We start from the raw sequence: 27,998 nt of genomic DNA on the forward strand, positions 1-27,998 counted from the left end.
GCTTCTCTCCCCTATCACTTCGTTTCATTGCAAAACGTGGCTTTGCCGCAGGCTGATGTGATCTCTTTCCCCCCAACAACACTCTATGAGAGTAAATGAATTGGTCTCGCAACTTCTCGCCCTCATTCTTGACTTTTAACATCGGGTTCTGAAAAAAAGAAGACAAAATATGCACGAAACAGACGATATCTGATGAGAAGAGTATCGATTTTGAAGTCGGAAAAGAAGTAATCGATATGTCCATTCTACTACTTCTTTACTCACTATATTCTTCACCTTGAACTTTGTGAATGAAAATGTGAAACCAAAAATGACAGGTAAGTCAAAAACAACGTTCTTTCATCATAATTTATTCATACTTTTAGTTTAAAAGTTAATGTTAGATCCGGTGGCAGTTTGTAAAAAGTCGTTTGCAAAAATGAACCATTTTAAATTGTGGAATTTCAATCGATATCGGTCATATTAACAATTAAGACATTTTAAAATGGAATTTATGTGAGAAATGTACTTAAATGTTTTGTTCTTTTTAAATATTCGTTTTTTTAATGTTTAAAGTATAGTGTATTATCGAATAAAACGTATTTTTAAGAAATAAAATAGATGTATGAAGAATTTGAATTATAATGAATAAATATTAAATTAAAGAGGTGCTATGAGATTTTCATAATTAAGATACTGATACCATTAAGACTTAAAAGGAGAAAAGAAAACGAATTATTTTTTTTTAAGAAAGAAAAACAAAATAGTATTCAATATTTTGATATTTATTTTCAAGTTGTAAAAAATTTATCATTTCATTTTCCAGTTTTTAAATAATCAGTATAACGTTAAATAATCAGTAACCATTTAATCAGAAAATGCATATCATTCAATACAATATTTTTAAATAGACGACAAATTAGTGAATATCCAAAATTTTTATTGAGGATTCAAAAGATAATCAAAAAATTAAAGAGAGGTTTCGTTCTAAAATGATTCTCTTAACACATTTTAAATGACACCGAAAACAAATTTTAACTCTTTTACACCTAGCACTTCTTCTCAATATCGGAATTACTGAAATGAATTTCCCAAAATATTCAATTTTTTTTAGAGAATTTTTTTAACTAACGTGGCAACCCTGCTTTTCTATTAACTACATTTTTCATTGTAGTTTTTATACACACTTGCTTACAAGCAAGTATCATCGACCGGTAAATTAAAATTTCCACATTTTTTTGTACTTCTAAATGTTTAAATAATAGATTTTTGTTTAAATGAAAGCACTTTTTTTTCCAAAATTTCTTTGTTAAATTTTCTCAACTAGTTGAAGAAAAGTTCAAAAATATGTTTTTCATAATTATTTAAAATAAAAAAAATGACATTTAGTTTTAAAAAAGACCTCCAGGTTTTCGGTCTACATGTTTATTTTGTTTCAATGAAAATTCCATTTTGTAGTATATGAATGAATTGTTGACATAAAATTACGAGAGCAATCGTTTGCGATAAAATTAATTGTGGTTTAAAGTATCTTTTGAAAATCACAAACAGTAAAACCTTATTTTAAAACTTATACGCGTTTCTGTATCACATTGGTAAGCCTTCATCAGTAGGATAAATGACAGGGATGGTTAGTCAGAGATGATGTAATTCGGCACAGGTTACGCCACACTAAAGCGATGAATACAGCCTGATGATACAAGTATTTCCTGCTTTGAGCTAGATTTCTGGGGGACTTTTCACACTACCAAAAGCAATAAATCCATTATTAATGATCTAGCCACTGTACCATAGTTTTCAAATATTTGGACATCATTATTTTCTTTTAGCTTCTCTAACACTTACTATCAATTTAATGTTGTTACTCTTAATTGTATATTTATATTATTAGAGTGATGCAAATTGTGCTTTGCATCATCTTTATTAACATCATCGTTGTTTAATCATCTCTTGTAATTTATCATACTGATGAAGGTATATCTTTTTTCATGTAAAAAAATACCAATTGTGATATTTGAATTGATGATTATCGTGATTAATGAATTGATATTTTTAAAAAGATTATCAGATAAAACATATGTTTAAGAATTCTTTGTGGTACAGTATTCTGCAGTGTAATTTCTTTTCTTTTACAAACTTTACTCATAGTGAATTGACATTAGACTTATTTGATTAACAAGTACTATTTGAATTGATTTTCCAGCCCCAATGAGTATACTTTAAAGAGTTGAAATTGTTTCTAAGCTAAAATAAATATTAAAAAACGAACCTTAAATAAAAAATTACATAGTTATTAAGAAGTAAATATAGCTTGTAGAATTAAATAGGGAGAATGAGACAATAAATTTCAAAGCAATTCTATAAAAAAAAATAGTGTGTGCGAACAAGTTAATTTGTACATTACAAATTAAATTTTATATATTTATTTTTTAATTATTTTGCATTTTTAATGAGATATTTGAAATAGTTCATTAAATAAATTCTTTGAAAATAAAAGTTTGGAATATTAACGACGTGAGTAATATTAACGTTAATTTTCTAACGTCACATACGGTATTATCTTAGTAGTTATTCGACTTAGTAACAATTATTGGAACAATTTAAGTAGAAAACGGGGTTTTTTTTTGTAATTTTTATTAATTCGTTCATTTATTATTATTTTTACTTAAAAAATTATACTTACTTAAAGAGTGACTTATTATACAAAAATGTTGAAAAAATACGATTTTCAAATACAATTGGGCAAAATCTTTAAATTCATAGAAATTTGATCCGGCTTGCGCGATTATTACTTACTTTGTTAAAATTTTAGACTAAGTCGAATGAAAGTTGAGCAGATCATTTATCGTTGCGTTGATATAACATACCCTGAATTTTGTCACTTGCGCGAGTTGAAATTTACTCTTATCTAATCTGCTAACTAATTACTAAAATATAATTTAAATTTGCACATAGCAGTTAGTCTGAGGTATCTGGTACCAAGCGCTCACCAACTAGTCGTGCAATGCCCTAACATTGCGAGGGGGTAGCGCGGCAGCACGAATTTGGTTTTCCAAGTAGGATCACAAATGCTCTATTGGATTAAGGTCAGGTGAATTTGGAGGCCAGGACATGATTTTAAAGTCCGTGGAATGTTCCTCGACGAGTTGACCCTTATGACATAGTGCATTATTCTGTTGGTAAGCACCATCCCCCGCAGGAAAAACTGTTGCCATGAATGGGCGAACCTGCTCTGCAACTATGTTCAAGTAGCTAACAGACGTCAGGGATTGTTCTATGAGGATTATGGGTCCTAATGTGCCCCATGAAAACATTGTTCCTGGACGAGAAACCTTGAAAACCTGGGCGAGACCATTGTTATAGATGGAGGGTGGTCATAATGTAATGGCTCTCCGGTAAATATATATATATATATATATATATATATATATATATATATATGTGTGTGTGTGTGTGTGTGTGTGTGTGTGTGTGTGAAATAACGGTGGCGCCACACCGATATTTTGTAGTTAATTAAGAGTCAAAGCAGCATGATTAACGAGTCCAGTTTCGGCATAATCTTTTTTATTCACTAACGATGGTGAAAGCATACATCTCAGCCCCCTCCAAGCTGGAGAGGGGAGAACCATATCCCGTCTTAACGGACGTAGTTTTGTTAGGCATTATAAACAACAAAAAGACACGCAAAAACATTCGGTCCTGCGTTTTATAGGATGATTAAAAGGTGTGAAGAGGCTAGTCATTATTGCCTTTTCTGTATTCTTACGCCTCATCAAAATTATTTATCACTCATAGAAAATCGTTTAATCTCTCCTTATATGGAAGTGAAAGATCTTAAAATAACTTCTCTTTTGAAATATAAATCTAATTATTATTCATTGGCATGTTTTTAGCCTCGAAGTCCCAATGCTTTTATTAATGCAAAAGTATTTAATTTTTGCATTACATTTGTATTACATAAATATATATATATATATATATATATATATATATATATATATATATATATATATATATATATATATATATATATATATATATATATATATATATATAAATGTAAGTATTTTTCAACTTTTGTTTAGACTAATGTATCGTCACAGAGGATGAAATAGTAATTTTATTTTCGCTATTAGTGCTTTACACATTCTATATACTAGCGTGGTACTTAGGTATATGCTTTTGAGAAAAACTTTTCTAAATTGCGATTTAAAATATTATCAAAAAGCTTTATTTCCAACCAGTAAACCAACAGAAGTAAAAAGCTTGATTGCAAAGGACATTAATTGCGTGTCAATTGAAAATAGGAGCTAATCGATATGATACATAACTAAAATAGAATAAAGAAATATGGGAATTTGGATAATATTTTGGAAAAAAAAAACTAGTAAAATAATTGATATCAAATTTGCAATAGAGGATTTTTCTCCTGAATCAGAATAAATGTAAGAAGTAAAGATTGATTTCTGTTTAATTGCTATTTAATAAAAAAAAGGTATAATCCAATTAATGACTAAATAAATGACTTTGTTAAAATTCGATTTCCTTTGAACTGTTCGACCGATTTCATCTGAAATTCGTATTTTGCCATATAATTTTTTTTTAATTGTGGACACTTGGGGGTTGTCCCATTGGCCACAGAAATGCCAGAACTGCTACTCTCTTCTCGTTACCCAGTGGGCACCTGTGGTGAAGTCACTGCGGTGGAGCAGCGTCGCCCACGTCACACAACCTAAAAAACTCGTTTATGGGGCTGGTCACATTCACACCCAAAGGAGAAAGGACATAGAACACAGAGAGAAAGAAACATCCATGCCCTGAGCAGGATTCGAACCCGCGACCAGCGGCTCCGCAGTCAGGCACGCTAACCACTCGGCCACCAGGTCCGAAACCATATAAAAACACGTTCTTTAAAATTTTTAAAACTTTATATTCCAATTCAAAATTTTTTCAACTATTGATAAAGAAAATTAAAAAGAAAATAATTAAAATTATTTTTTGTCTTGGGATTAAAGATGGATACATGAATTTTATAATTGCGTGCAAAAATTTTTCAATTCGATTGAAAACTTCTCAAGATACGGCGAAATACGCAAAAAGTAAAATTAGCACTAAGGGGTCCAAACTTTTGGCTGCTCTCCTGTACAAACTGTGAGATTTAGGAATCCAAATACGTCGACAAAAAGGTATGTTTATTTAAAGAAAGTACGTCATTACTCAAGATATCGCATGAACATGAACATTTGTAACATGATTTCGTACTTAGAAACAAGTATGGTCAAAACATGGTAAAATTTACCGTGTTTTTGGCTTTTTGAGAACACCTAAAAGCTGGGTAATTTTTACTGAAGCACTTTAGTAACGATTTTGGCAAAATTAACAATAAAATATGGTTTTATAATATTTGATGAAATTTGATAACTGTAAAGTATGGTAGTTTTATCCTAATACCATGGCAAAAACGAAAAACATTTTTTTTGGTTAAATATGCCTTTTTGTTTCGTATTTTTTACCAAATGTTTTATAACAAGAACTATAATTTCGAGTATAAGAATTTCCGGTAAACCGTTGCCATATGAATGGAAAAATTACGAAATGAAAGCAAAAATATAAATATCATATATATATACTTTTGAAAACCAGAATTATATATTTTTTTAAAATTTTTATTTTTGCCAGAATTATCATCACTATACAGTAATGTCATTATACCAGAATTTTTTTTTCTCCGTGCGATTTAAACTCCATATAAATAATAGAAAATCCTTTTATTGATTACTAAAAATGCATCAACCTTGCTCAAAGTGAATATATTAATAATTTTGAAAAAATTATTATGGATAGTAGTTCTAAATGCATCAAAATTCACGAAATGGAAGAAAAAGTTTATCAATTTATTTTTTTAATAAATTTTTTTCCCTAGAAATTGGAAATATGATTTTCACTCTAACTAACTCAGTGGCGCGACAGCCCATTAAGAGGGCCAAGGCCGACTGTGCCCATCTCAGTTTTCTTGACCTTGGGCTCTGGGGTGCAGGAGCATATGTTCCGGTCAGGTGGTCAGCCGAACGCGGAACCCCCAGTGTTAGTTCCCAAGCATGCTTGGTACTCATTTTATCGACCCACTGAAGGGATGAAAGGCTGAGTCGGCCTTGCCCGGCCCAAGGATCGAACCAAGGACCTGTGGCACGACAGCGCGAAGCGCTACCGCTCAGCCACCGGGCGTCGATTTTCACTCTATGATCGTGTAAAATTACGTTAATTTTGAACATTCCCAGTTATGGTAGGATAGAAAATGTTCAAAACTTCATTTCAATCAATAAATAACGAAGTGATTAATCAATTTATCGCTCAGACACAATACGGTTCCAATAAAAAAAAAAAAAAAAAAAATCACGGGCAATGACTCTTTGAGCTTGAAGTATTTCGAAAGATAAATTGTGCACGGATTCCGCTTTGGTAAATCCTTCGAATGATACCAAATCGTCAATATTTCATTTGCATCGCTTTCCACATCATTCGAAATCGATTAAGGTTGCTAGGCTTTGTTGAAGCCTTAATACCAACCAACGAACAATAAATCACGGCAATCGCATTAGATACAGGCGAACGGCTCAATTTCTTATCACACTTTAATACTTCATATGTATTTTTAATTAATTTAGTTTCAAAATAGTTCATTACGGTACATTACTTCTATTTGTATTGAAACTATAAACATGTTAATTGAATTTATCATTTCAGTTGCATCAAAAAATAAGCATAATTATTCTACAAATTATTAATTAAACGATTATTCCAAAATAGCTTATTGCAAAATAACAATGAAAATAAAATCGAGTAATCGACATTTCTTGCCTTCAACTGTAAATAACTTTTTATTATTCGTCAAGGAAAAAAAAATCAAAATATATATTAGAACTATTTGCAATAAAATGGTAGTCGTATTTCTGCAGAAATAGCTATTATCATTTTTACTTCGCGTGCAAAATTCTTTCTTAAAATAAAATTATTCTCTATTGATACCAATTAACACCATTTACAGGAGCGGGATAGCTTGATTGGTAGGGCGTTGGGCACAAGAGATCCTGAGTTTGATCCCCGACTACCGAAGACTCCCCGTGTAGTAAATGATGACTGGTGCAAGTTAAATCTGTCGGGTCACAAAGTCCTCCATGTTCCCATGGGGTACTGAACTAGAGATTGATCGTTCGATGGTTCAGGTCCAAATTACGATCTGTAAATGAATGAATGAATAGATGTATGAATGGGGGTTCGGCCTGTAAAAGGGTAGTAGCGTGTGTGTGGCTTAAGTCGTATTCTTGGTCATAGATGGCACCACTGTAAAGCAAGAAACGTACCCTCTTCCTTAAATTCGCTTGGTTTTTAAGGGGACACTGGACGTTCAGAATGAGAAAAATCCTACAAAAATCCATTATTTGGTTTCGGAAATATTAAAAAAATTGGATTTATTTGTATATATAATATGCAGCAAACTGTGTTTAAATTTGAGTTTTCCTTACCGAGTTATAAGATTATGAATTTGTAAAAGCCCATATTATATCAATACGTAGTTCTCGTTGTCAAAGTTGCTTTTTCTCGTAATGTAATTTGTCAATGTTCTCACAAATTCAAAAACTTCTTTGCGCACCAGTTTTTGTTTTATTCTTTAAAAAAAATCAGATAGTCTTCGAAGTGGCTTGTTTAACTATGAAGGCATTTGATTATCTCAATAGATTAATTTAATTTTTTAATAAATGAGGAAACATAATTAAAGCGTGTTTTTTTTTTTTGAAGAAATTTTAGGTGATGAAATAAAAATTTAATGCCTAGGTGTATTAGGTTTTTATACGGTTAGCATAAGCACTTTAATTTATTTAAATATCTATAAACAACGTATTTAGGTAATAATTTAATTTAAAAAAATTAAAATTTGTTCTGAAGGAACTTTTTAATTTATCAACATTTAAAAGCCATATTTTTGGCTATAACTTAAATTTTAATTTTTTTTCTAAATCTTTGTACAGACTTCTATTAATGATACAAATATTCTATTAAAATTTGAAAATTATCGAACAGCAATTGCACATTTTTGCTTTGAACGTCCAGTGTCCCCTTAAAATGATAGTATTTTGCTTTAAATGTTTTGATTGGAGAGAGCAAATCCATTAATCAACTGAGCGTACAAGTTCACTTGCTCATGGTTGTCACAGTGCGCGTCGCGCTTGACATTTTACATATTTACTTTAACATTTTTACAAAAATCAACGCAATATATTGATACAATAATATAAACGGAATAAACTATCAATAAATATATATTTTAATTTTTTTGAAAATATTATTGAAAATATTACACTTGAAGCAAAGATCTAAATTTAAACTGTATTTGTCATCTTGCTGTAAAGAATTCTCTGGGCTTAAGAGCGAACAAAAATAGTTTAAAAATTATTAAACTTTTTTAAAGTTCCCCAATTTGGCGACATTTTCCCACCTAGATTAAAATTATCAGAAGCAATGCTTTATTCCTTTTTTTTTCTTCAAATTTTCATGAACCCAGATAATGCAACATTGCATGTAAGTATCTGAATAATAAAAAATTGGACCACAAACGCTTTTCATTTTCTAAAAACTGCAGCTTTTCTTCAAATTGACGTTTTGCGTCATTTTCAGAACAAACATTGAGGGCACTGGCTAAAGAGAGGCCAAACTTCACCTAGTGGTCATGAGTAACTGTTTAAAATCTCACAACAGTTATGAAAATAGCATGATATGAAATAACAATTACGAAAATAGCATATTCACAGAAAAGCATCATTGCGACTACAGAGCCTTCAAAAAATAGCCTTAATCTAGCTGGCTTTAATTGTACTGTCTAAACCAGTGGTTCTTAACCTTTTTAAGCCGCGACCCAAATTTGAGAAATATGTTCATGTCGCGACCCCCAAAAAAGTCAAAATTAGGCTGAGTAAGCCACAATGACTTCTTCTAGGAGGTGTTGGTATTACTTATTATTTGGTGTATTAACTAACTTTTTTGGTTCGACTCAGCGCGACCCAAGAAATATGCTTCGAGACCCAATTTTGGGTCGCGACCCATAGGTTAAGAACCGCTGGTCTAAACCAGTGGTTACCAACTGGCGGCCTGAGAGGCCGCATCCGGCCTTTTTTGTGGTCCCTGAACTGAAGTATATTAGTTGTCATTTTTTGCGGACAATTTTCGTAAAAAATCTTTATGGGTTTAAAATACTTTTCTTTCCTTTAAAAAAAACCTCATTTCTTCGTTTGTGTGAAATTTAACATACTAACGGCGCAAAAAAAAATATTTCTCAGGTTTTGCAGCCAAGAAAATATTTATTCAAATGCAATTTAATCGTATATGTTATAATTTGTAACTCAATACGTTTGTTTTGTACAACTTGATAAAAATCTGACAGTAACATTTAATGTTCCTTCAAACATAAAAGAGTCCTAGATAAAATTTTGATAATGTTGCGGCCCGCCATTTGACTGGTATTTTTAATTGCGGCCCCCGGCCTCATGTAAGTTGGAAACACCTGGTCTAAACCTCACAATTACAGGCTTTATGGAAATTCCATAAGTTTCTCATTTAAGAGAACAGTAGACATTATTATATTACTTCCACTTCGTAATCGTATGATTCGATCGCAGTACACAATCTATTTTAACAAACAATAAACTATAACACAACATAGTTGCTAAGCGATTACAACACAAACCGATAGCGTGTTAGTGAAAGTAAAACAAAAATGTATCCTTTATATATGACCCTAACAGTGACATCGAGTTTTCAGTCATATCATCAAAGATTTAATGATCTCTGCAAAAACTGTTAATAAAATATTATCTACATCAATATAAAAAGAATGCAATAACTTGTTATTACTTTATTATTTGTTTCTACATTTGTTTCTATTATTTGTTTCTACAGCTGTTTGTTTCTTCCTCGCAGCAAAATAAAGCTATTTTGCAGTTTCCATAAATATAATTTATATAAGGTTTTAAAGTATATTTCTAATCTAAAACAGTAAAATAGATTAAGTCATTATAATATTTTTTTTATAATAGTTATTCGTTAAGTATCTTTTCTTCTAAAAAATGCTAATTAGTAAATAAAGTGTGATTAAGCCAATTTCATTAAAGTGAGACCGCAATTTTGGATGTTAGTGCAATCCAATCAGTTAGTGAATATGATATCAGGGATTTTTAAGTGCAATCATGGGAAAAATATATTACATTTTTATATCCTTTATATATGACCCTAACAGTGACATCGAGTTTTCAGTCATATCATCAAAGATTTAATGATCTCTGCAAAAACTGTTAATAAAATATTATCTACATCAATATAAAAAGAATGCAATAACTGGTTATTACTTTATTATTTGTTTCTACATTTGTTTCTATTATTTGTTTCTACAGCTATTTGTTTCTTCCTCGCAGCAAAATAAAGCTATTTTGCAGTTTCCATAAATATAATTTATATAAGGTTTTAAAGCATATTTCTAATCTAAAACAGTAAAATAGATTAAGTCATTATAATATTTTTTTTATAATAGTTATTTGTTAAGTATCTTTTCTTCTAAAAAATGCTAATTAGTAAATAAAGTGTGATTAAGCCGATTTCATTAAAGTGAGACCGCAATTTTGGATGTTAGTGCAATCCAATCAGTTAGTGAATATGATATCAGGGATTTTTAAATGCAATCATGGGAAAAATGTATTACATTTTTATAATGAGTAAAGTTTTATTTATTCAACTATGTTACTAGGGGGCTAAGCCCCCTGTTCACTACCGCTCACCAATCCCGATGATTGCTTCTCATCAATGGGATACTTACAAGTGACGTAGTGTGGGTACCTCGATCCTGATTGGTTGTTAAAACGCGCCATTTGTTTACGTTAGCAAAGTATTCTTTCCATTCTATTTCGCGTAAACCATGCCCGTCAAGCATCAATTCTCTTTTGTGACAGCTGGAGCCGTGATGGCTCAGGGGATAGAGCGTTCGCCTTCCGAAAAGGTGACCCGGGTACAAATTCCAGCGATGGCTGGTCGATACGAATTAGACATCCGGCTTGCATCGATCACAGTGCTGACGTTAGAGTCCCCTTGACATCGGGCTAGCCGTGGGAGGTTTTCGTGGTTTTCCTCTCTATGTAACGCAAATGTGGGTTAGCTCCATCAAAAATTCCTTAACGAAGCCAAATTTCACCCAATACCTGATTCAGGAGTTCCCTTGTCTATTGAGTCGGAACCCATGCCCGGAAATGACATCGTACGCGGCTAGGGGGCCTTCCCTATTATGACCTGTTCAGAAGAACCCGAAGAAACAGTTCATAATAGGGAAGTGCCCCTAGCGGCGGATGACAACATTTCCGAGAATGGGCTCATATGCAATTTTAATCCTAATGATGTGTCCTAACTCTCTTAGAAGTTTACCACAACATTTATGTGACCCCATGCCATGTATAATGTTTTTAAGCTTGTACATTGCGAAAGAAAATAAAAGATTGAAAATGTAATTGAAAGAAAAATTGTGTGTTATAGAAAGAAACTGATTGCAGATTTGAAATCGGCGATTACGAAAGTATTTAAAATCTGTTATAATTCTCATGGTACAGAAAACGAAAGAAAAAAGTCTGCCCCCCCCCCCGCTCAATCATTGTTATTGTCATGCTAACAAACGCCGTTAAAAAACGCTGTTTAATTCTGAAAATAAAATATGAAATATGATTTACAGCCTGTGGTTTGTTTCTGAACTGTTAGCATGTATTTATACATCTAGCATTTATTCATGTCTAATATTAGCATATATTTATGCATTAATGCTAGCATACGCATTATGCAAATATACCCGTTACGGTGGCGTTACATGTGACAAGGTAGGTATAGGGGTTTGGGAAGTGTGACACTTTATGACAAGGGGGGGGGATATTGATAAAAAGTGAGATAATATTTATGAAAAATCCAACAGCTCATCCGATAGATTAATACAATACAAGTTGTGTAGTATTATTATTATAAATATAAAAACTATAGCGAAAATGAAAAACGAATTCAGTATTTAATTGTCATGTTATCTAACCAAGATAATAAAATAAAATACCGCATTATAAAAATACAGTATAACAACAGGTAACTGTAATCCTATCACCATTGTTAATTGTGAGAAAAAAAAGCTAAGGAATGAGAGAGGGAAAGGATATGACTCAAGTTGTTTTTAACCTTGAAGCATAAGGTAGATTTGTCATCTTCGTCGTCTCAATTTTACAAAACGCAGAAGTTATTTTTGACTTGTTTTTTCTTTAACCGTTTTTATCTTTCACAGACAGCAAATAATACGTTGTAATCGTTTTTATGGGTCTCTAAAAGTTTAATAATATTTTTTATTTAGACTAATCTAACATTAAAATGTAAACAAAATCTTCATTCTTAAATTCCATAAGAATTATGTTAAAATTAGCTTCTAAATTTAGAACAACGCTGCAAATCAATTTTTAACCCCAAAAAATGTCCTGATGGGTTTCATTAGAATAAAAAAAATAAATTTAAATAATTCTATAATAAAATTTTAGAATTAAAATCCCCAATATCTCTCTTATTATAATGGGAGACAGCTTTTTATGTTGTACTAGTTGAATATCCATTCTTCGTACTGGGTCGATAAAAAATCTATAATTAATGTATCTGTATTGATCAACAGTACGAAAGCTGATAACTATCTGAAAGACATAATGAAATTTCACCGTCACTCATACCGTCATAAATAGTTAAACTGAAATAATTCCATTTTTTAAATTTATTTATTATTATTTGTTGACTTTCCAGTGGTTCAGGTTTTTTAGATTAAGCAAAACATATTTTTAGAAGTTTATTCCATCGCAGCAAAGTTTAACTGTATTCATAATCATTCGGCATGATGCTGCTGTTCGGTTCCAACTCATTATAGTAAAAATTTACCTCAATCAAGCAATTTTCTCCAGCCTGCCCCTTTAGAGGGAGAGGCGAAAAAAACCTATTACCATAGTACACATAGTAGGTATGAAAAAGTACTCCCGTAACGGCTCGCCATGAGCTAGGGGACTCCACAATTTCTAGACAAGCAGCATAATTTTAGCAATGTTGTCAGCGTTACACACAGACTTCTTGACAAGCTGATGTCCAATGATCTGAAGCAGGGATGGCTTCAAGGTGCCTTTGTGGATCGAACCCCAGTCATCTATAATAATACCTCATCAGTGCCTTTAACCACATCACGGTTCATAGTAGGTATACATGTTATTTTATTTGGTACTTATTAAAACAGTATCAACTACTATACTGCTAGTAATACCTATTACTAAAATTAGGTAATACTCTAAGGTTGCTCTAGTTTCATAATTGCAGTGCTATAATGTATTGTATCGCGCTATGATCTCAAAATTATTAAAGCAATTTAAAGGTTATGTCAGAGTTTAACGTCGCTTCTGAAAACTGTGAGATTCCTCTGTTTTTCTAAATTACCCTCATCGAATCTATTTGATACCGAGCCTAATTATGTAACTGATTCTGTTGTAGATTCGAATTTCCCTTGAGGCATTACATGGCAGTCCGGCATCTGTATGAGACAGCGTTCGACAGTACGGCCAGTCCGGCAGATATCGATGAAGATCCAGAGGACATCCTGGAGACGAGCAGACGACTCTGCAGTCCGGATCCTGCAATCCACGCTCATAGCCAAAGACCCTCCCCTGCGACTTCCAGATCCAGTACAGACTCCGATCGGTCAGGAGGTAAGAGGGTACCCAAACGATCCCCAAGATCTCCAGCCTTGCCCCTTAGGAAGCTCTTTACTCCGTGGGTGTGTGGAGCTGACCGCAAAGAATCCAAGTAAGAAAGTTATCTGAATTTAGCAGTTGTATTCCAATGGATATTTCAGGTTTATTATGTTTTAATAATAATAATACACAGTTCAGTCACATTAATGTGACCACCACCTACTTTCGACGTCAAAGTGAAATAACCAATCGCAGAGTGTAGGTGGCAGCACATTACAGTGTAGTGTATATATTGGATGTCCTAGGGCATCGAAAAGGATTTCAGTCGTTGGCGCAATGCAGAAATGTAGCGATTTATCCGACGTCCAAAAGGGCATGATTATTGGCTTTCGGGCCAAGGGTGGAAGCATTTCGGAAACGACTGATTTTGTGAACTGTTCGCGTACCGCCGTGGTAAAAGTATACCGTGCATGGCAAAATGGCACTATACAAAACAAGCGGCGTGGCACATGTGGTGCACCACGGGCCAAAGATGGCAGAGGCGAATGAAGGCTACGGAGATGCGTTCAGACGAATAGACGCGCAACTGACCGTCCAGATGAACCAAGGGGCTACCAAGAGTGTATCCTCAACAACTGTTCAGCGAACGTTGCTGCGCATGGGCCTCCGCAGCAGACGCCTGGTTAATGCACCCATGCTGACTGCTGTTCATCGGTGACGAAGGCTGGAATTTGCACGCCAGTACCGCAACTGGACGTCCACAGAGGGGCAACAGGTGGTTTTTTTCCGATGAATCACATTTTATGCTCCATGGGACAGATGGACGTTGGCGTATACGGCGTGAAACGTCTGAAAGCAACACCCTGCAACAATTGCCGGAAAGCTGCAGGCTGGAAGAGGGAGTGTTATGGTTTGGGGAATGTTTTCCTGGCATTCACTGGGTGCACTCATCATTGTGGAAAGCACGATGGATCAGTACAAGTACGTATCTGTCCATGCGGACCATGTCCACCCCTACATGCAGATGATTTTTCCTCAGAATGATGGCATCTACTGCCAGGACAATGCGATGTGTCATACAGCTCGCAGTGCATGTGCGTGGTTCGAAGAGCACCAGGATGAATTTACCGTTCTCCCCTGGCCGGCAAACTCACCGGATTTAAACCCAATCGAGAATCTGTGGGACCACCTCGATCGGGTTGTTCGTGCCATGGATCCTCAACCGCGTAATCTAGCGCAGATGGCCACGGCACTGGAGTCGGCATGTCTCAACGTCCCAGTGAACACTTTCAGAAACCTAATTGACTTTCTTCCTGCACGTCTCGTAGCGGTCCGCTCTGCCAAAGGTGGTTATTCTGGCTTTTGACAGGTGGTCACATTAATGTGACTGGAATGTGTATTTACTATAATGATATAATAATATTTACTATAATGATATAATATTTACTATACAACAACGACCAATCTATATTTATCTATCAAAATAAAATGTAACTAGCCGCTTTTTAAAGTAATATCGTATAATACACAAACTTTGATGGTAACCAAGCCGAATGCACAACGCAACTGCATTTACTTACTTATAGTTCGTCTAAAATGAGAACTCCTCCAGGCATTCGTCTGGATCTGTGGCGGGGACCATGGTAACGAGGTATGACTATTTCAAGTAGGGGTGCGGGGTCACTGTTTTGGAGTGGTTTCTGCTCCGGTCGGGGAGAGAAAGAGAATCTCTTCGGTTCATTGTGTTAGTCTTAGAGTGAAGCTACCCTCCCTAAAATGCGCCATTCTTGTTTCCATAGCACCAGACGGCCTCAGACTTTGTAACTGGAGGAGTTCTTAGCTTAATCTTCGGCTCTACAGTTCACGAAGGACCTTTACCACACAGTTCCACTTTTTCCAGTCCTTTGTCTTTATCTTCCAATTTCTGATTTTCATTTCTTTCAGATCTCTTTCTGGGGCGTCCGACCTTTCTCTTTCCCTCCTGTTTTTATTTACAGATTTCCTTTGTTGCTCTTTTCTCAATCAATCGCTCCACATGTCGGGGCCATTGTATTCTTTTTGTTTTTATTAATTTTAGTAAATTTACTATATCTTTTTCTTTATATGCACAACTGTGTATTTAAGCATCTTAATTCTTCAACCCTTCCTTCAATCCTAACACCTTATTTTGTTTCATATATATATCAACCAAATTTTTTCGTCTTCTAGCTGTTGTCCGCGTGCTAGTACTTTGATTTCAATTTTAACTATCTGCAAGAGATGTCAGCGATAATGTCAAAGTTCTTTGTGTATTGAAATTTAGTAATAGTTTATAAACTTGTCCAGTGGCCATTAAATCACACAAAGTATGAGTTGGGGACAAAGTAGGCAGTGGAAGTATTAAAATTACTTCCATCTCTGTCTTGAGATAAGACAGAAAAGTCATTCTAATATGTGCTCCATTGCGTTCTGTCCTTACGCTATCCCCTCGAGCGCTATAACGGTTCATCTATGCTATTGTCAACATCAAGCTCCGTCACCAATAATTGGTCTGGCAGTATGCTACATCATAGCACCGTTTATGTTTAAAATTTCTCAAGTCATTTTAGAAACGATCAAAAATAAATCTTAATAAAAAAATTGCATTTTCATTAAAATAGAACTTCGTTTTTAGTATTTTTTTAAACAGTAATGCATGTTAATTAACGTATTATTTGCATTTCTTCTAAATGTATTGCTTTTAATATTGCATTATCAAAACAAAAAAAAATTAAAAAATTGCCATCTCCGAAAGGCTGTTGTCTAATCCCCCCCCCCTTTTACGTTCTTTGGCTTTAGCTTTTTCAGCCTTGGTAAGTTTAAGCCATGGCATCGTTTTTTTTTCTTTTCTTGCTTTAACTCTAACCTTTGAGACCGTGCCAATCAGTTTGGGAAGCTCTTTATTTGTAATATTCACCAGTATTAGTATTGAAAACGATCCAGTATGAAGTGTAGGTTAGAATTTTTGATTCTTAATTAAAACAATAAAAACAAAAATATCGCTCAAATGATAAAATTCTCTAACAACTCAAGAAGTATTTATGGGATCTCTCTGGTCCCATATCTGAAAAATAAACTCATCAACTTAATGCATAACAAAATTAAAAGTGGCAAAAAGAAAAGAAAACAGCGTCCAGAAAGTTAGATAGCCGGGGTAATTTTGACATTCAATACTAAAATTAGTTCTAAAGCTTTGTTTTGTCTGAAACGTATGAAAAACAAACGCTTCTCTTGGGATCAACAAAAAACTCATTATAGCAATTAAAACTTTATTCTTCAATAATTTAAAGATAAAATCTCTGATGCTTGGCAGTTATTTATTTCATTTTATATTTTATAACCGTCATTGAACAGCCGACCCAATTTTCATGGATTTACGACTATTGATGTTCAACTCCGTAGCCTTGTAATTTTGAACCCATTCCAGAAGACAAGGGAACTCCTGGATCGAGTATTGGGAGAAATTTGCCTTCGTGGAGGACTTTTTGATGGAGCTAACCCGCATTTGCATTGCACTGAGAGGAAGACCACGAGAACCTCCCACGGTTAGCATGACGGCAAGGGGACTCTAACCCATGATCCGTCTACCACTGAGGATATTTCACGTTAGCACTGTGGTCGGCGCAAGCCGGATGAGGAATTCGTATCGACTGGGATTCGAACCCGGTTCGCTGCATTGGAAGGCGAAAGCTCTATCCGCTGAGCCATCGCGGCTCTGTCAGCTATTTAATCAAAAACAAGTTTTACTAACAGTTTATTGCACATTCTTTATACTAACTATTGTTAATTATTTATTCTTCGTGCCACTAAACTTCAAAGCGCGGGAAAAATAAAAGTGGCTGGCATGTTGGTGCGGCGTCTTCAAATTAGTTGTTATCAGAAACCACGTATTTATATAGTTTAAACTTGTGCTTTTGAAAAATGTTTTTATAAACTTAATTAATATAAAGTTATCGGTAATAGAAGTAAGAAAATTTTCAAGTTGCGTTATCGTGAAAATTGTTTGTTGTGGAAAATCTTGACTATTATCTGGACTCAGTTATTAATCGCATCATTTTCGGTTTGGTTCAGTTTAGTTAATCTTTATTTTGAGTTGAACTTCTAAAATCGTGTTTTGCTTTACCTAATAACGTAAAGTCACCGGGAAGGACAACAAAAAACTTTGACGAAAAAGTGAAACTCTCTAAAATTATTTCATTGCCTTGACAAACGTCTTTTACTTCTGTACATGGCTGCATAGCGTTAATTAATAGCGGTTTAATAATTATGTACAATTTTTTTAAAATCAGAACCTGTATTCAACTGGTAGTAATAATAGGGAAACAGGTGGTATAACAGCAATGCAGAAATACTACTGTAATGCGAAAAAGAAATTCGACACTAAGTTCTATAGAGTGCAGCTGTTATAAACTTGGACGTTGTGCTCCATAAGGTTTTAAAATTGCATGATAACGCATGTGAAATGCCGTCTTACGCCGTTAAGAGCACCTCCTCGTGATGAACTGGCTGTTAATGCGCAATTTAAACAGTATTTTATGTAAATTTTGCATTTTGTAGTTCAATTTTAAATTCAAATTGACGGAAAAATAGTTATTTTACGTAATTTAATGGTTTGGTTTCTAATTTGTCTAACTCGCCAAATTGCTCACTAAACCTTAAATTGCCTTTCAATTGCTGTTTTTAGGCCTATATTCAAATGCATTTTTTTACAATTATTGTTAGTGAACCTAAAATTAATATAAAATTAATGTAGTTCAAATTAAATTGCAATTTCAAATGCGCAAGAACAGACACTTCATAATGAGTCACTCATATCAGCCCACGATGTTATTTCGGGGCATGGGTTGCAATCAACACCTCCTAAAAGAAGGAAGGCCTCAGCACGGATCAATTTAGTTGTCCGATCTAACGAAGTTAACTGCGCAGTAGATGAAAAATAAGAAAGTTGTCATTGCGTTAGGGGTACTAAGCTGCGCAGTGGTTGAAAATACGAAATATGTCATAGTCATTACGTTTGGACTATTAAAGGATATTTATGGTAACTCGTGCTGAGGCCTGCTCTTATCTAGGAGGTGGTGTTGCAATTCGCGATCTTTATGATCTGTCTTACCTCCCCTCCAAGTTTACAGTAGTAGACTCTGTATTATTCAGTACTTTGGTTGTCATTTCTCTGTATGCATAACACCCTGTTTCAACTAGCAATTTTCTTTTAGGAGTTCAGAAACTCATACTGAAGCTCCAAGTTGCTCTACGGAAGAAAAATCGAAGAAAACATTTTCACCGTCCGTGGAATTCAAGAAACTGGACGTAGCAGAGGATGAGTCCAAAAAGAGTCCACAGATTTCTTCTCTTCCTGCCAAATCAACTGCAGCTGACAACAGGGCTTCCACTAATAACTTAGTCAATGAGAACTCCATATTGGAAATAATGCCGCCAAATACGTCCAGTTATACGTCATTTGAACTCAAAAGCTACGCCAACACTAGTAAGTACGCTTACTTACTATCATTTGCCCAATCGTAATTAGGTTAGATAATAAGTAACAATGGTAATAAGGTTCTACAGCTTTTGTGCAATAACTTATACATTCTCAGAAGAGTCGGTTCGCTGTACAATACATGTACCGTACCATGAATCACTTATGGGGCAAAGTTGTGCAAAGGTAAAACGGAATTTGATCAAGTGCATAGGAAAAACGGAATTTGATCAAGTGCAAAGATAAAACGGAATATATTACGCAAAGGAAAAATGGGACACGTATCCAATTTTTCCTTAATCTTGTGGATCCTGTTCTAAACTTAAAACGTAAGAAACTCAAAAAATAAAGTGATAAAATAGATTAAAATTAGTTTAGCTATTGATGGTGCAGGTGTAAATGAACTTGCAGACCACTCTTTTGCCTCTCACACAGACTTAGAGCCTGAGGATATGTAGATGCATATTGAAGAGTAAATATAGATCTCAAGTGTAGAGACTGTTATAAATGCACTCGTGTATTGGTTTATGGGGATTATGTTGTATGTGAACTGTACATGTATTGTTCGTGGCCTTGAATATGTTCGTATGCAGATTAAAAAAATAGCGGAGTATTTTAAACTCGAATACTACTGTGTAACTTAAAAAAAGTATAAAATTAATATGAAAAAAAGTATTTTTTTGAATTTGTTTCGATTTGTCACAGAGTAATTTGCCAGAATAACATTGAGAGGGCGAAATACCACGAGAAAAACTTTTCATCACGGATTCTCTTTCACCACTATAAGCAATTTAAAATCTAAAGTGCAGAAAAACTGAGTTAAGGAAAACCTAGAGTAAGGCATGAAGTAAGTAAAATACTGACAAAAAATTTCAAAATATGAAAATTAAGACGAATTATTAGAGGATGGCCTGTGAAAGGCTGTTGCGCTTATGAAGAAGAAGAAGAAGAAGAAGTTAAGATAACGCAATGGAAAAGTTCTCTTCCATTAATTAGTTTGCATTTTGATGTTTTGAATTTTTTTTCCAGCAATTGAAACATTATAGCTCAATCTAGGTTTGCCTGATGATGAACTCACTTTTTCTATACTTTAAATTTTAACTAAGTTACGGAGGAGAAGGAGAATCTGGGATGCAATGTTTCTCCAGTGGTATAGCGTTCTTTGAAGTATCCCGTTATAAGAGAGAGTAGTAATAAAATAAATACACTTGCTTTTCCGCATTTGTTGAAAACCGTTTGTTGTTTTTATTGAGCAAATAGTTAAAAAATAACAATACTAATAATGCGTAATAATAATTTTATTAAATTAAATTTTTACAGGCCGTTTGGTGAAAAAAAAGTAATTAAACGATTTGTTTTTATAAATTTCAGGTGCAGATTCGGCGATTGAAAATGGAAAGGGACCATGTGACAGTGATAAAAGTAGTGAGTCTACACCAATACTTAACTTTGGTAAAAACTACAGAGAAGACATGAAACGTAGCAATTTAGAATTGAATTCTGGTAAATAAAATCTGTAATAACAATAATAATATAAAAATTAGTGTTTTTTTTTTTTTTTTTAAATTTATTTTATTTTTGCATCCTATCCTTTTCGTCCCGCGTTGGACTGATCGTTAAGACACGGTTCCCAGCAGATCACCGAAGTCAAGCATCACTGGTTGCGGTCAGTGTGCGAATGGGTGACCACTTGAATCAGTCTGCGTAGGGGCCGAGGGTGTGCGGTATTGGTCCTAGTTAAACTGTTCTACCGTAAAGTGCTCGACTTCGGATGCAGGTTGTTGGGCTACCGAAGCGGGGGTGCCATCCCGTCTGCAGAGGATCAAAACTGTGATGGCATATCTTCGGATGATCCTCAGAGATGTTTCCCAGACCGTCGCCAATAGCCCATTGTGCAGCTCCAGTGCGACTTAAATGAACTATAACAACAGTAGCATCCTATCCTTTAGCTTTTATGCCCGTTGTATGACCTGCCACATTTTATAGCTTAAACTTAAAGTAAAATATATTTTCTGTTTTTCATATTATATTTATGGAGAGAATAAGGAGAAGATTTTTTTAATGCTGTTTCATTGTCCGAATTTCTCGCATTTTACACCAATTTTACTATGTTTATTGCGCTACGTAGTATGTATATTAACAAAGTAATTATATTTTCCTATTTTTTATAACCGTAACGTTAAAATTTTATATTATATGCAACTGCAGCATAAATTAAATTGGGAAAAGGTAACGTAACATAATGAAACATTAATTATTCGAAAAAATGTGTATCAAGAAAATGTGTATCACTGCATAGAAAACGGGGTTAAAAACGTTCTATAAAAAAATATTTTTCAGATCTATCATGCTTACCCCGTTCTTATTTACCAAAACACTTGATTCAAAACTTTATGACAGTCTGACTTTTGTATTCCAAATTTCTTCTTCAGCTTTTTCAATAGTTACTGCTCAATACCAAACTTTTCCGAAATTGTTACTTTATTGGTTGCTTCCTGTCATGAGGATAGCAGTTTAAAATGTTGCGAGTCCAGTGATTGAGCTATATGGTCAGTCTATTGCCATTTTAAATGTTCTCTTGATGATCTCGAAAAGTATTGCATATTTCTTCGTGTTGTTCTAAGTCTTTGTATAACTCCGTGAGTATGTAACTCCAAAATAATCAATCAATTTTGATTCATCAGTTTATTTTATGCATGATGTAGTTATCCATTGTTAATTTTTTATCCTAAATGAATGGACTCCGTACTTCTTTGATTTCTACCTCTATGATTTTGCTTTCCTTCTTCAAGAAATAAGAATTAAACTTGAATTTTGTTCTATCAATTCAATGTCTTGAATTGCTTTTAATGCATTTCTGGACTGTAATAACGCAAGTGATCAATTTCTCACTTCCAATCACGTCATTATATTTTATAAGCAAATTAAAATTAACATTATAATCAGTTCTCTGTGGGAAATCGTCTTAATGGTTGAGCGTTTGATCTTAAATCTTTTTATAGATTAGATTTCATATTGAATGTTTAACCTCTACATACATTTGTATATATTCATTAATTCCTAATAGCGACCAGGAACAACTTATGGCTGGATTTTAGCCGGGCTCCGAAAAGAATGAGGCGCCACTTATGTTTGGATATTCAAAATGAAGATGAGATTGAACCTACAGCTCATCTTATGAAACAGGAGTAAGCATTCTTCCTTTTTAACTATTATTTCTTGACAGTATTCCAATCCAAATCGCAATATTCTAAGGAAAATTAAATTCGTCTCCTTTTAAAACATCTAAGTAATGAGCATAAACTATACTCAGTAAAAAATTTTAGTGTATCTTAACACCAGAAATAGAGCAATTACAGAAGTGGCGTGGCGGAACACCACAGATAATGTTTTGATGTTTAGTGCTTTGAAACACCAGGGAAAATGTTCCTTCTCATTACTTTAGGTGCAAATTAGTTACCCTCATTTTCGGTTTTAGGTAATACTAAAATTTATAGCAATTATATTAATTAATTATTAATTTATAACAAGATATAATGTTCATAAGAGTCAGTAATGTTATTTTTATATACAATTTAATGCAAGATCAGTTTTAATTTAGTATGTATACACATACTAATTCCTAAAATAAAATAAACTGAGATATGCATAGCGCAGAGAGAACACCGTGAGGAAATTAATTAGGCTTAACAAAACAGAAGATGATAGAAATTGATTATAAGATTGTTCTATACAACTGACAGATATTTAAAAATTACAAGTACAGTTATCCATATTAGATAACTAAATATATATACACATTTTATGAAGGCGAGTTTTTGTTTCTGTAGACGTAAAAATAACGTGCAAAAACAACAATAAACCCACGCCATTTCGTGCTCAATTGTAAACAATTTGCTGACGATATTCAAAATTTGTGTTTTCGGAAAGAAAACTAATTCTAGAATAGTGTGAATGCTCACGAGTTTGGTCTAAGAATTCTTTATTATTGGTGTTTATACTGAACTGTATCCTTTAAAGTGTATGAACGCTGAATTCAATGTTAATTTGAATAAAGTGTTCCTTTACATATATGTTTGGGTTCCACATCACCAAATTTGGAGAGCTTTTACACCACACTTTTTTTTTTTAATGCATAGTAGTTTAGTTTGTAAATCAGTTTGAGATAAGCAGTTTAAAGATAATCGTAAAAAATATGCTTTGAGGATTTTGAAGTGAAAAAGTTACAACTGAAAAAGCAACAAGGAAGAAATTTCTATTGGATTTCTTCTGCCCTTTTGTTATAATTACAAACTTTATGCAAATTCATCATATAAGAAGTCAATATAAGCTCCAAAAAGCACTGTAAATCGTTGCCATTCATGTTTTAAGTACTGTTAACTTCCGACCTAATTTTTGAAGCTTCGTCTTTTGCACAGTTCGCTGTCTTAACTTCATGATATTATTATTGCAGCCATTCCTTGTTTCACATTTTATTTTTTGTTTCTATAGATGGTATCATGGTTCCATAAGCAGGGCAGACGCTGAGAATTTGCTCCGTCTTATGAAGAAAGGGAGCTTTCTAGTCCGTTGTAGTGAGAAACTGAAGAGGCAATATCTGCTGTCGCTCAAGTAAGTTCTCATACCATACCAAAAAAAAAAAAAAAAAAAAATTTATTGTCCTAAAGCCCACTGTGGGCTTTGGCTTACTGAACAATGTTGTTCCAAACTTTCCTTCTCTTAGCCTTGGATTTCCAGTAGGCAATTTTCATTAGGAATACAGTAGAGTCCCGATAATCCGAGCCCCGGTTATCCGAGTTTCCGCTTTAACCGAGCTATCAAATATTTTAAGGATTTTTTTGTTCTAGTTTATTTTTTATTTTCAAAAATACCGCCGAAAAATAAATCTGAATTTTATCTTCCCAACACTCGGGAAAACAAAATCTAACAACTTGATCCCATGAAATGATCGTTAATATCGTCAATAATGAAAATGAACCTAGCGAAGATGATGAAGACAGTGACGATGAAAATCAACATATAAAAATCTCTGACACAGATGAACTTAAAGCTGTCGAAAATGCTACTGAATACATAGAACAACAAAAAGAGGCGACACCAGCCTTCCTGTTATCCCTAAAAAATGGCGAAACATTGCTGCAGAAAAGCACCAAAGTTATATAAAACAAAAAACGATTAAGGACTTTTTTTAAGTAAAAACTCTTTAATTCTCGCAAAGTATACTTTTTAAGTTTTTTCAAGTAAGCTTTTTAATAATAATAGGAATTATATGTGGTATACTCGTATAAATTTTATATTTCTTAAATATATTACATTTATACCAGCTCTTTTTCTTTCTTTTTTTATACTCTTCGTTTTAACCGAGTTTTTCAGTTATCCGAGTTAGTCGTTTTCCACATTAACTCGGATAATCGGGACTCTACTGTATATTTTCTGTTACATCATCTCACCATCTCTTTTTGCGTCTTCACCCATTGAAAATGGGATTCATCCATTTTTAGCATTCAGTAACACTAAAATTTAAATTGCAGTAAGGTAAGAAACACATAGCAGCAAATAAAGTTACTTTTACGAACCAATATAAAATAAGAATCAGTGCATATTAGCACAAATTATAATGCATATATACACTAATTCTTAAAATTAGTGATTCAAATATAGTGCAGCATAGAGAGATTATTAAGACGACGTCGAACTAGGTTTAACAGAATTTATAGAAAATATAGAATAGAGAGTTTGTAGAAACTATGCATTATAAAATCGTTTAATACAGTTCACTAAAAATGTTTGTATAGTTGGTATCTTTAACTGAAGAGGAAATAACAATATAACTATCTTTATCACTGAAATAAAAACATACTTTAACGAAGAACATTTGTTTCTGTTGAGTAAGTCTGGTGTAAACTTATTCCATTATAAATATTTAGATTTAAATTAATCCCTCTAAATTATATATGAAAAAAAAAAAGCTCGATTTGATGTTAACTTTAAATAAAGTGTTCATTCTCAAAATTTTTGGGGTTTTTCATCATCATGTTTGGTAAAATATTGCACCACAGTAGTTGCATGAAGAAATTCTGTGGCGGCCAGCCTGATCTCCAGATCTGAATCTCATCTTGTATGTCTGAGATGTTCTTTGCAGAGCAATTGCAGCTCGCCATTCTATCAGAAACCTCCCGGTTATAAAACAGCCTTTATGGAGGAATCGGATTTGTTGCTCAAAACGTTTTTTAACCTCGTAAACAGCATGGGACTTCATTGTGAAGCCTGCATTGCAGTCAGGGGTTGTCATATTCCATATTTAACTCCCAACAGGTCCTGCATCCTTTTTGGACTATCTTGCTTTGATGCCCATTAACACACGATCTTGAGTTCGGGTCATCCCTTATTTTTTTGCCACGTTTGGGTGATACTTTGATGTGTTTTCAGATAAAATTCTTCTTGATAACTGATTCTTGAGTTATCCGCAAAAAATTTTTTTGTTCCTTAATTTTTTGATGTGCGTAAAACGCAACAGTTTCTTACAACAGCCTTGAGTTGTAATTTAAGTAACTAAATCACACACAAAAACATACTTTCTCTGAATAAGCGTTAACCTAAAAAGAATTCCATGCTAAACGTAAATCTCAATAATTATTTAATTTAATAATAATCAAAACTAATTTTGAATAATAGTTATTGATTTCTTTTACATTTTGTTAAACAATTTTTAAAAATTTAATTTTACCAGAATTTTTTTTCGTATAAATGCATTATAAAATTATAAAAAAGATCTCAGATTGTAAGATTAATTACATCACAACTCCTTTGAGCTTGCTTTGCTAAAGGAGCTAGCTTGCTTTGGCACATTGCCAGAAATAGGACTCGTAATTGTGTCAAAGAAGTAGATAAGGTTATTGCGCCTGAGGTCAAATCCCAGGCATAATGGCTTGAGACTTTAAGGGGCCTTTACGAGACTTCCTTAAACTGATTGTGTTAAACCCAGCTCACTTGGCATTGAATTGTTTTTTTTTTCTTAATTTTTTTATACATAAAATAAGACTTTTTAACCTTAAATAAGACGCTTTAAAAAAAAAAGAAAAAAAAAGCGTAGCTTGATAACCTAATTAATTTTCGATTCACTTACTAATGTAGTTTTTATTAAACTTAGATGTTTTTGATCGCATTCAATGTGTTTTATGGATGGATAAAAGTTTATTCTAAGGGCATTATTCACTGAATATATTGTCAATTTGCTATAAATAATTAAAAAAAAAAAACTCCACTCGTCTCCCAACGAGGTGACCTGGGTTCGATACCAGTAATAGCTCGCAACGTATAATATCCCCACGGACAGACGGTCCATGGATTAGAATCCCTTGCCGTTAGGCTAACCGTGGGAGGTTTTAACGGTTTTCCTCACCATGTAACACAAATACGGGTTAGTTCCATCAAAAAAAAAAAAAGTCCTCCACGAAGGCAAATTTCTCCCAATACTTGATTCAGAAGTTCCCTTGTCTTCAGGACCGGGTTCAACATTACAAGGTTACGGATTTGAACATTGTTAGTCGTAAGCCCAAAAATTGGGTCGGCTGTTTAACGACGGTTATAAAATGATAATAATAGACACGCTGTTTAATTTTTCGAGAAATCAAATAAAAATTTGAGAAAAAAAAGTTATGGTGCGTTTAATTAGTAAATAAAACTGGTGACATTTAAAAAAAATTAATAAAAAGTTTTTTTTTAAAATTTATTTTCATAAATTTTGCACCCCTCTAAGGCCGCGTCCGGGGACAAATGTCTTCTCGTTATCCACGCCACTGAAGTGTGTTTAATAGCTGATAAGGAATGATGTGTAGGGTATCTACCACTACAAAATTACAACTACGATTCACTAGTATATAAGACATGTTAACTCGACTCTATGGTGGGGTACCTTTTCATAGATGACGGTTGACATGGTCGATAACTACTATCCCCACATTGGTGATCTTCAGACGTGATGTGAACACGCCTACCTTGGCAGAAACGCCCACTTCGATATGAACACGCCTACTTCGTTGGATGGTCCACATTGAACAGTTGACTTGCTACTTGTGACTGCGACATTAATTCCTAGCGCTGTTGCTGCTAAACAACTTCTAGCGCTGTTACTGATCAGTTTCAATCATACACAACGTACAACGTAGCCACTCGACTGCTAAAGGCAACACAGGAGCAACCACGTTCGTGAACTTAATACAGCTCTCACGATCAGTACTCAAAAATACGATGATCTTAATACAACTCTCCTAAAAAACAGCAATGAATAAACTAGTGGCATCCGTTCATCGAATTCTATCACAGCTAAAATTCTGGTGGGGGAGTACTGTAGGGTATCTACCACTACAATTCACTAGTATATAAGACATGTTAACTCGATTCTATGTTGGGGTACCTTTTCATAGATGACGTTTGACATGGTCGATTACTCCTCACCCCCACAGATAAAATTCAACAGCAGATAAAATGTTTTTCTTTTACAGGAGTTCCAGAGGAGTAATGCATGTAAAGATAGTCCAGTTACCGACTGGGAAATATGTGATAAAGCAGCAGACACAGACTTTTGACTCCATTCCTCAACTGATACAGTATTTCAGTACGCACATTCTCAACATACACGAGATGAACGTCTATCTCACCCACCCGGTCATCGAGAAACTACTTTAAATTTGTTTCATTAATTATTATTATAACACAAGAAGAATAAATGTTTATTTATTACACTT

The 27,998-nt window shown here is 33.7% G+C and overlaps 1 protein-coding gene across 1 annotated transcript; it reads left to right on the top strand.

The window, feature by feature from the left end:
• LOC107456953 (uncharacterized) lies at nucleotides 1-27,995 on the top strand. The gene is made up of 7 exons (XM_016074949.5): nucleotides 1-317; nucleotides 13,558-13,869; nucleotides 18,989-19,260; nucleotides 20,623-20,754; nucleotides 22,319-22,439; nucleotides 23,743-23,862; nucleotides 27,756-27,995. Exons 2-7 carry the CDS (start codon nucleotides 13,583-13,585, stop codon nucleotides 27,937-27,939), a joined length of 1,116 nt encoding a protein of 371 aa, XP_015930435.1. The 5' UTR covers nucleotides 1-317; nucleotides 13,558-13,582; the 3' UTR covers nucleotides 27,940-27,995.
• Nucleotides 27,996-27,998: the final 3 nt, after the last annotated feature.

This window comes from Parasteatoda tepidariorum, chromosome 8 (assembly GCF_982258835.1).
Source record: "Parasteatoda tepidariorum strain Cologne lab strain chromosome 8, Ptep-v5.0, whole genome shotgun sequence".
Taxonomy (NCBI): Eukaryota; Metazoa; Arthropoda; class Arachnida; order Araneae; family Theridiidae; genus Parasteatoda; species Parasteatoda tepidariorum.

What these genes read in the sequence shown, in the direction of transcription:
- LOC107456953 (XM_016074949.5), top strand. Translation starts at nt 13,583, where the DNA reads ATGGCAGTCCGGCATCTGTATGAGACAGCGTTCGACAGTACGGCCAGT. An exon ending in GCTCATCTTATGAAACAGGA is followed by an intron (nt 22,440 to 23,742) that starts GTAAGCATTCTT and finishes TTGTTTCTATAG; the next exon opens with ATGGTATCATGGTTCCATAA. An exon ending in CAATATCTGCTGTCGCTCAA is followed by an intron (nt 23,863 to 27,755) that starts GTAAGTTCTCAT and finishes TTTCTTTTACAG; the next exon opens with GAGTTCCAGAGGAGTAATGC.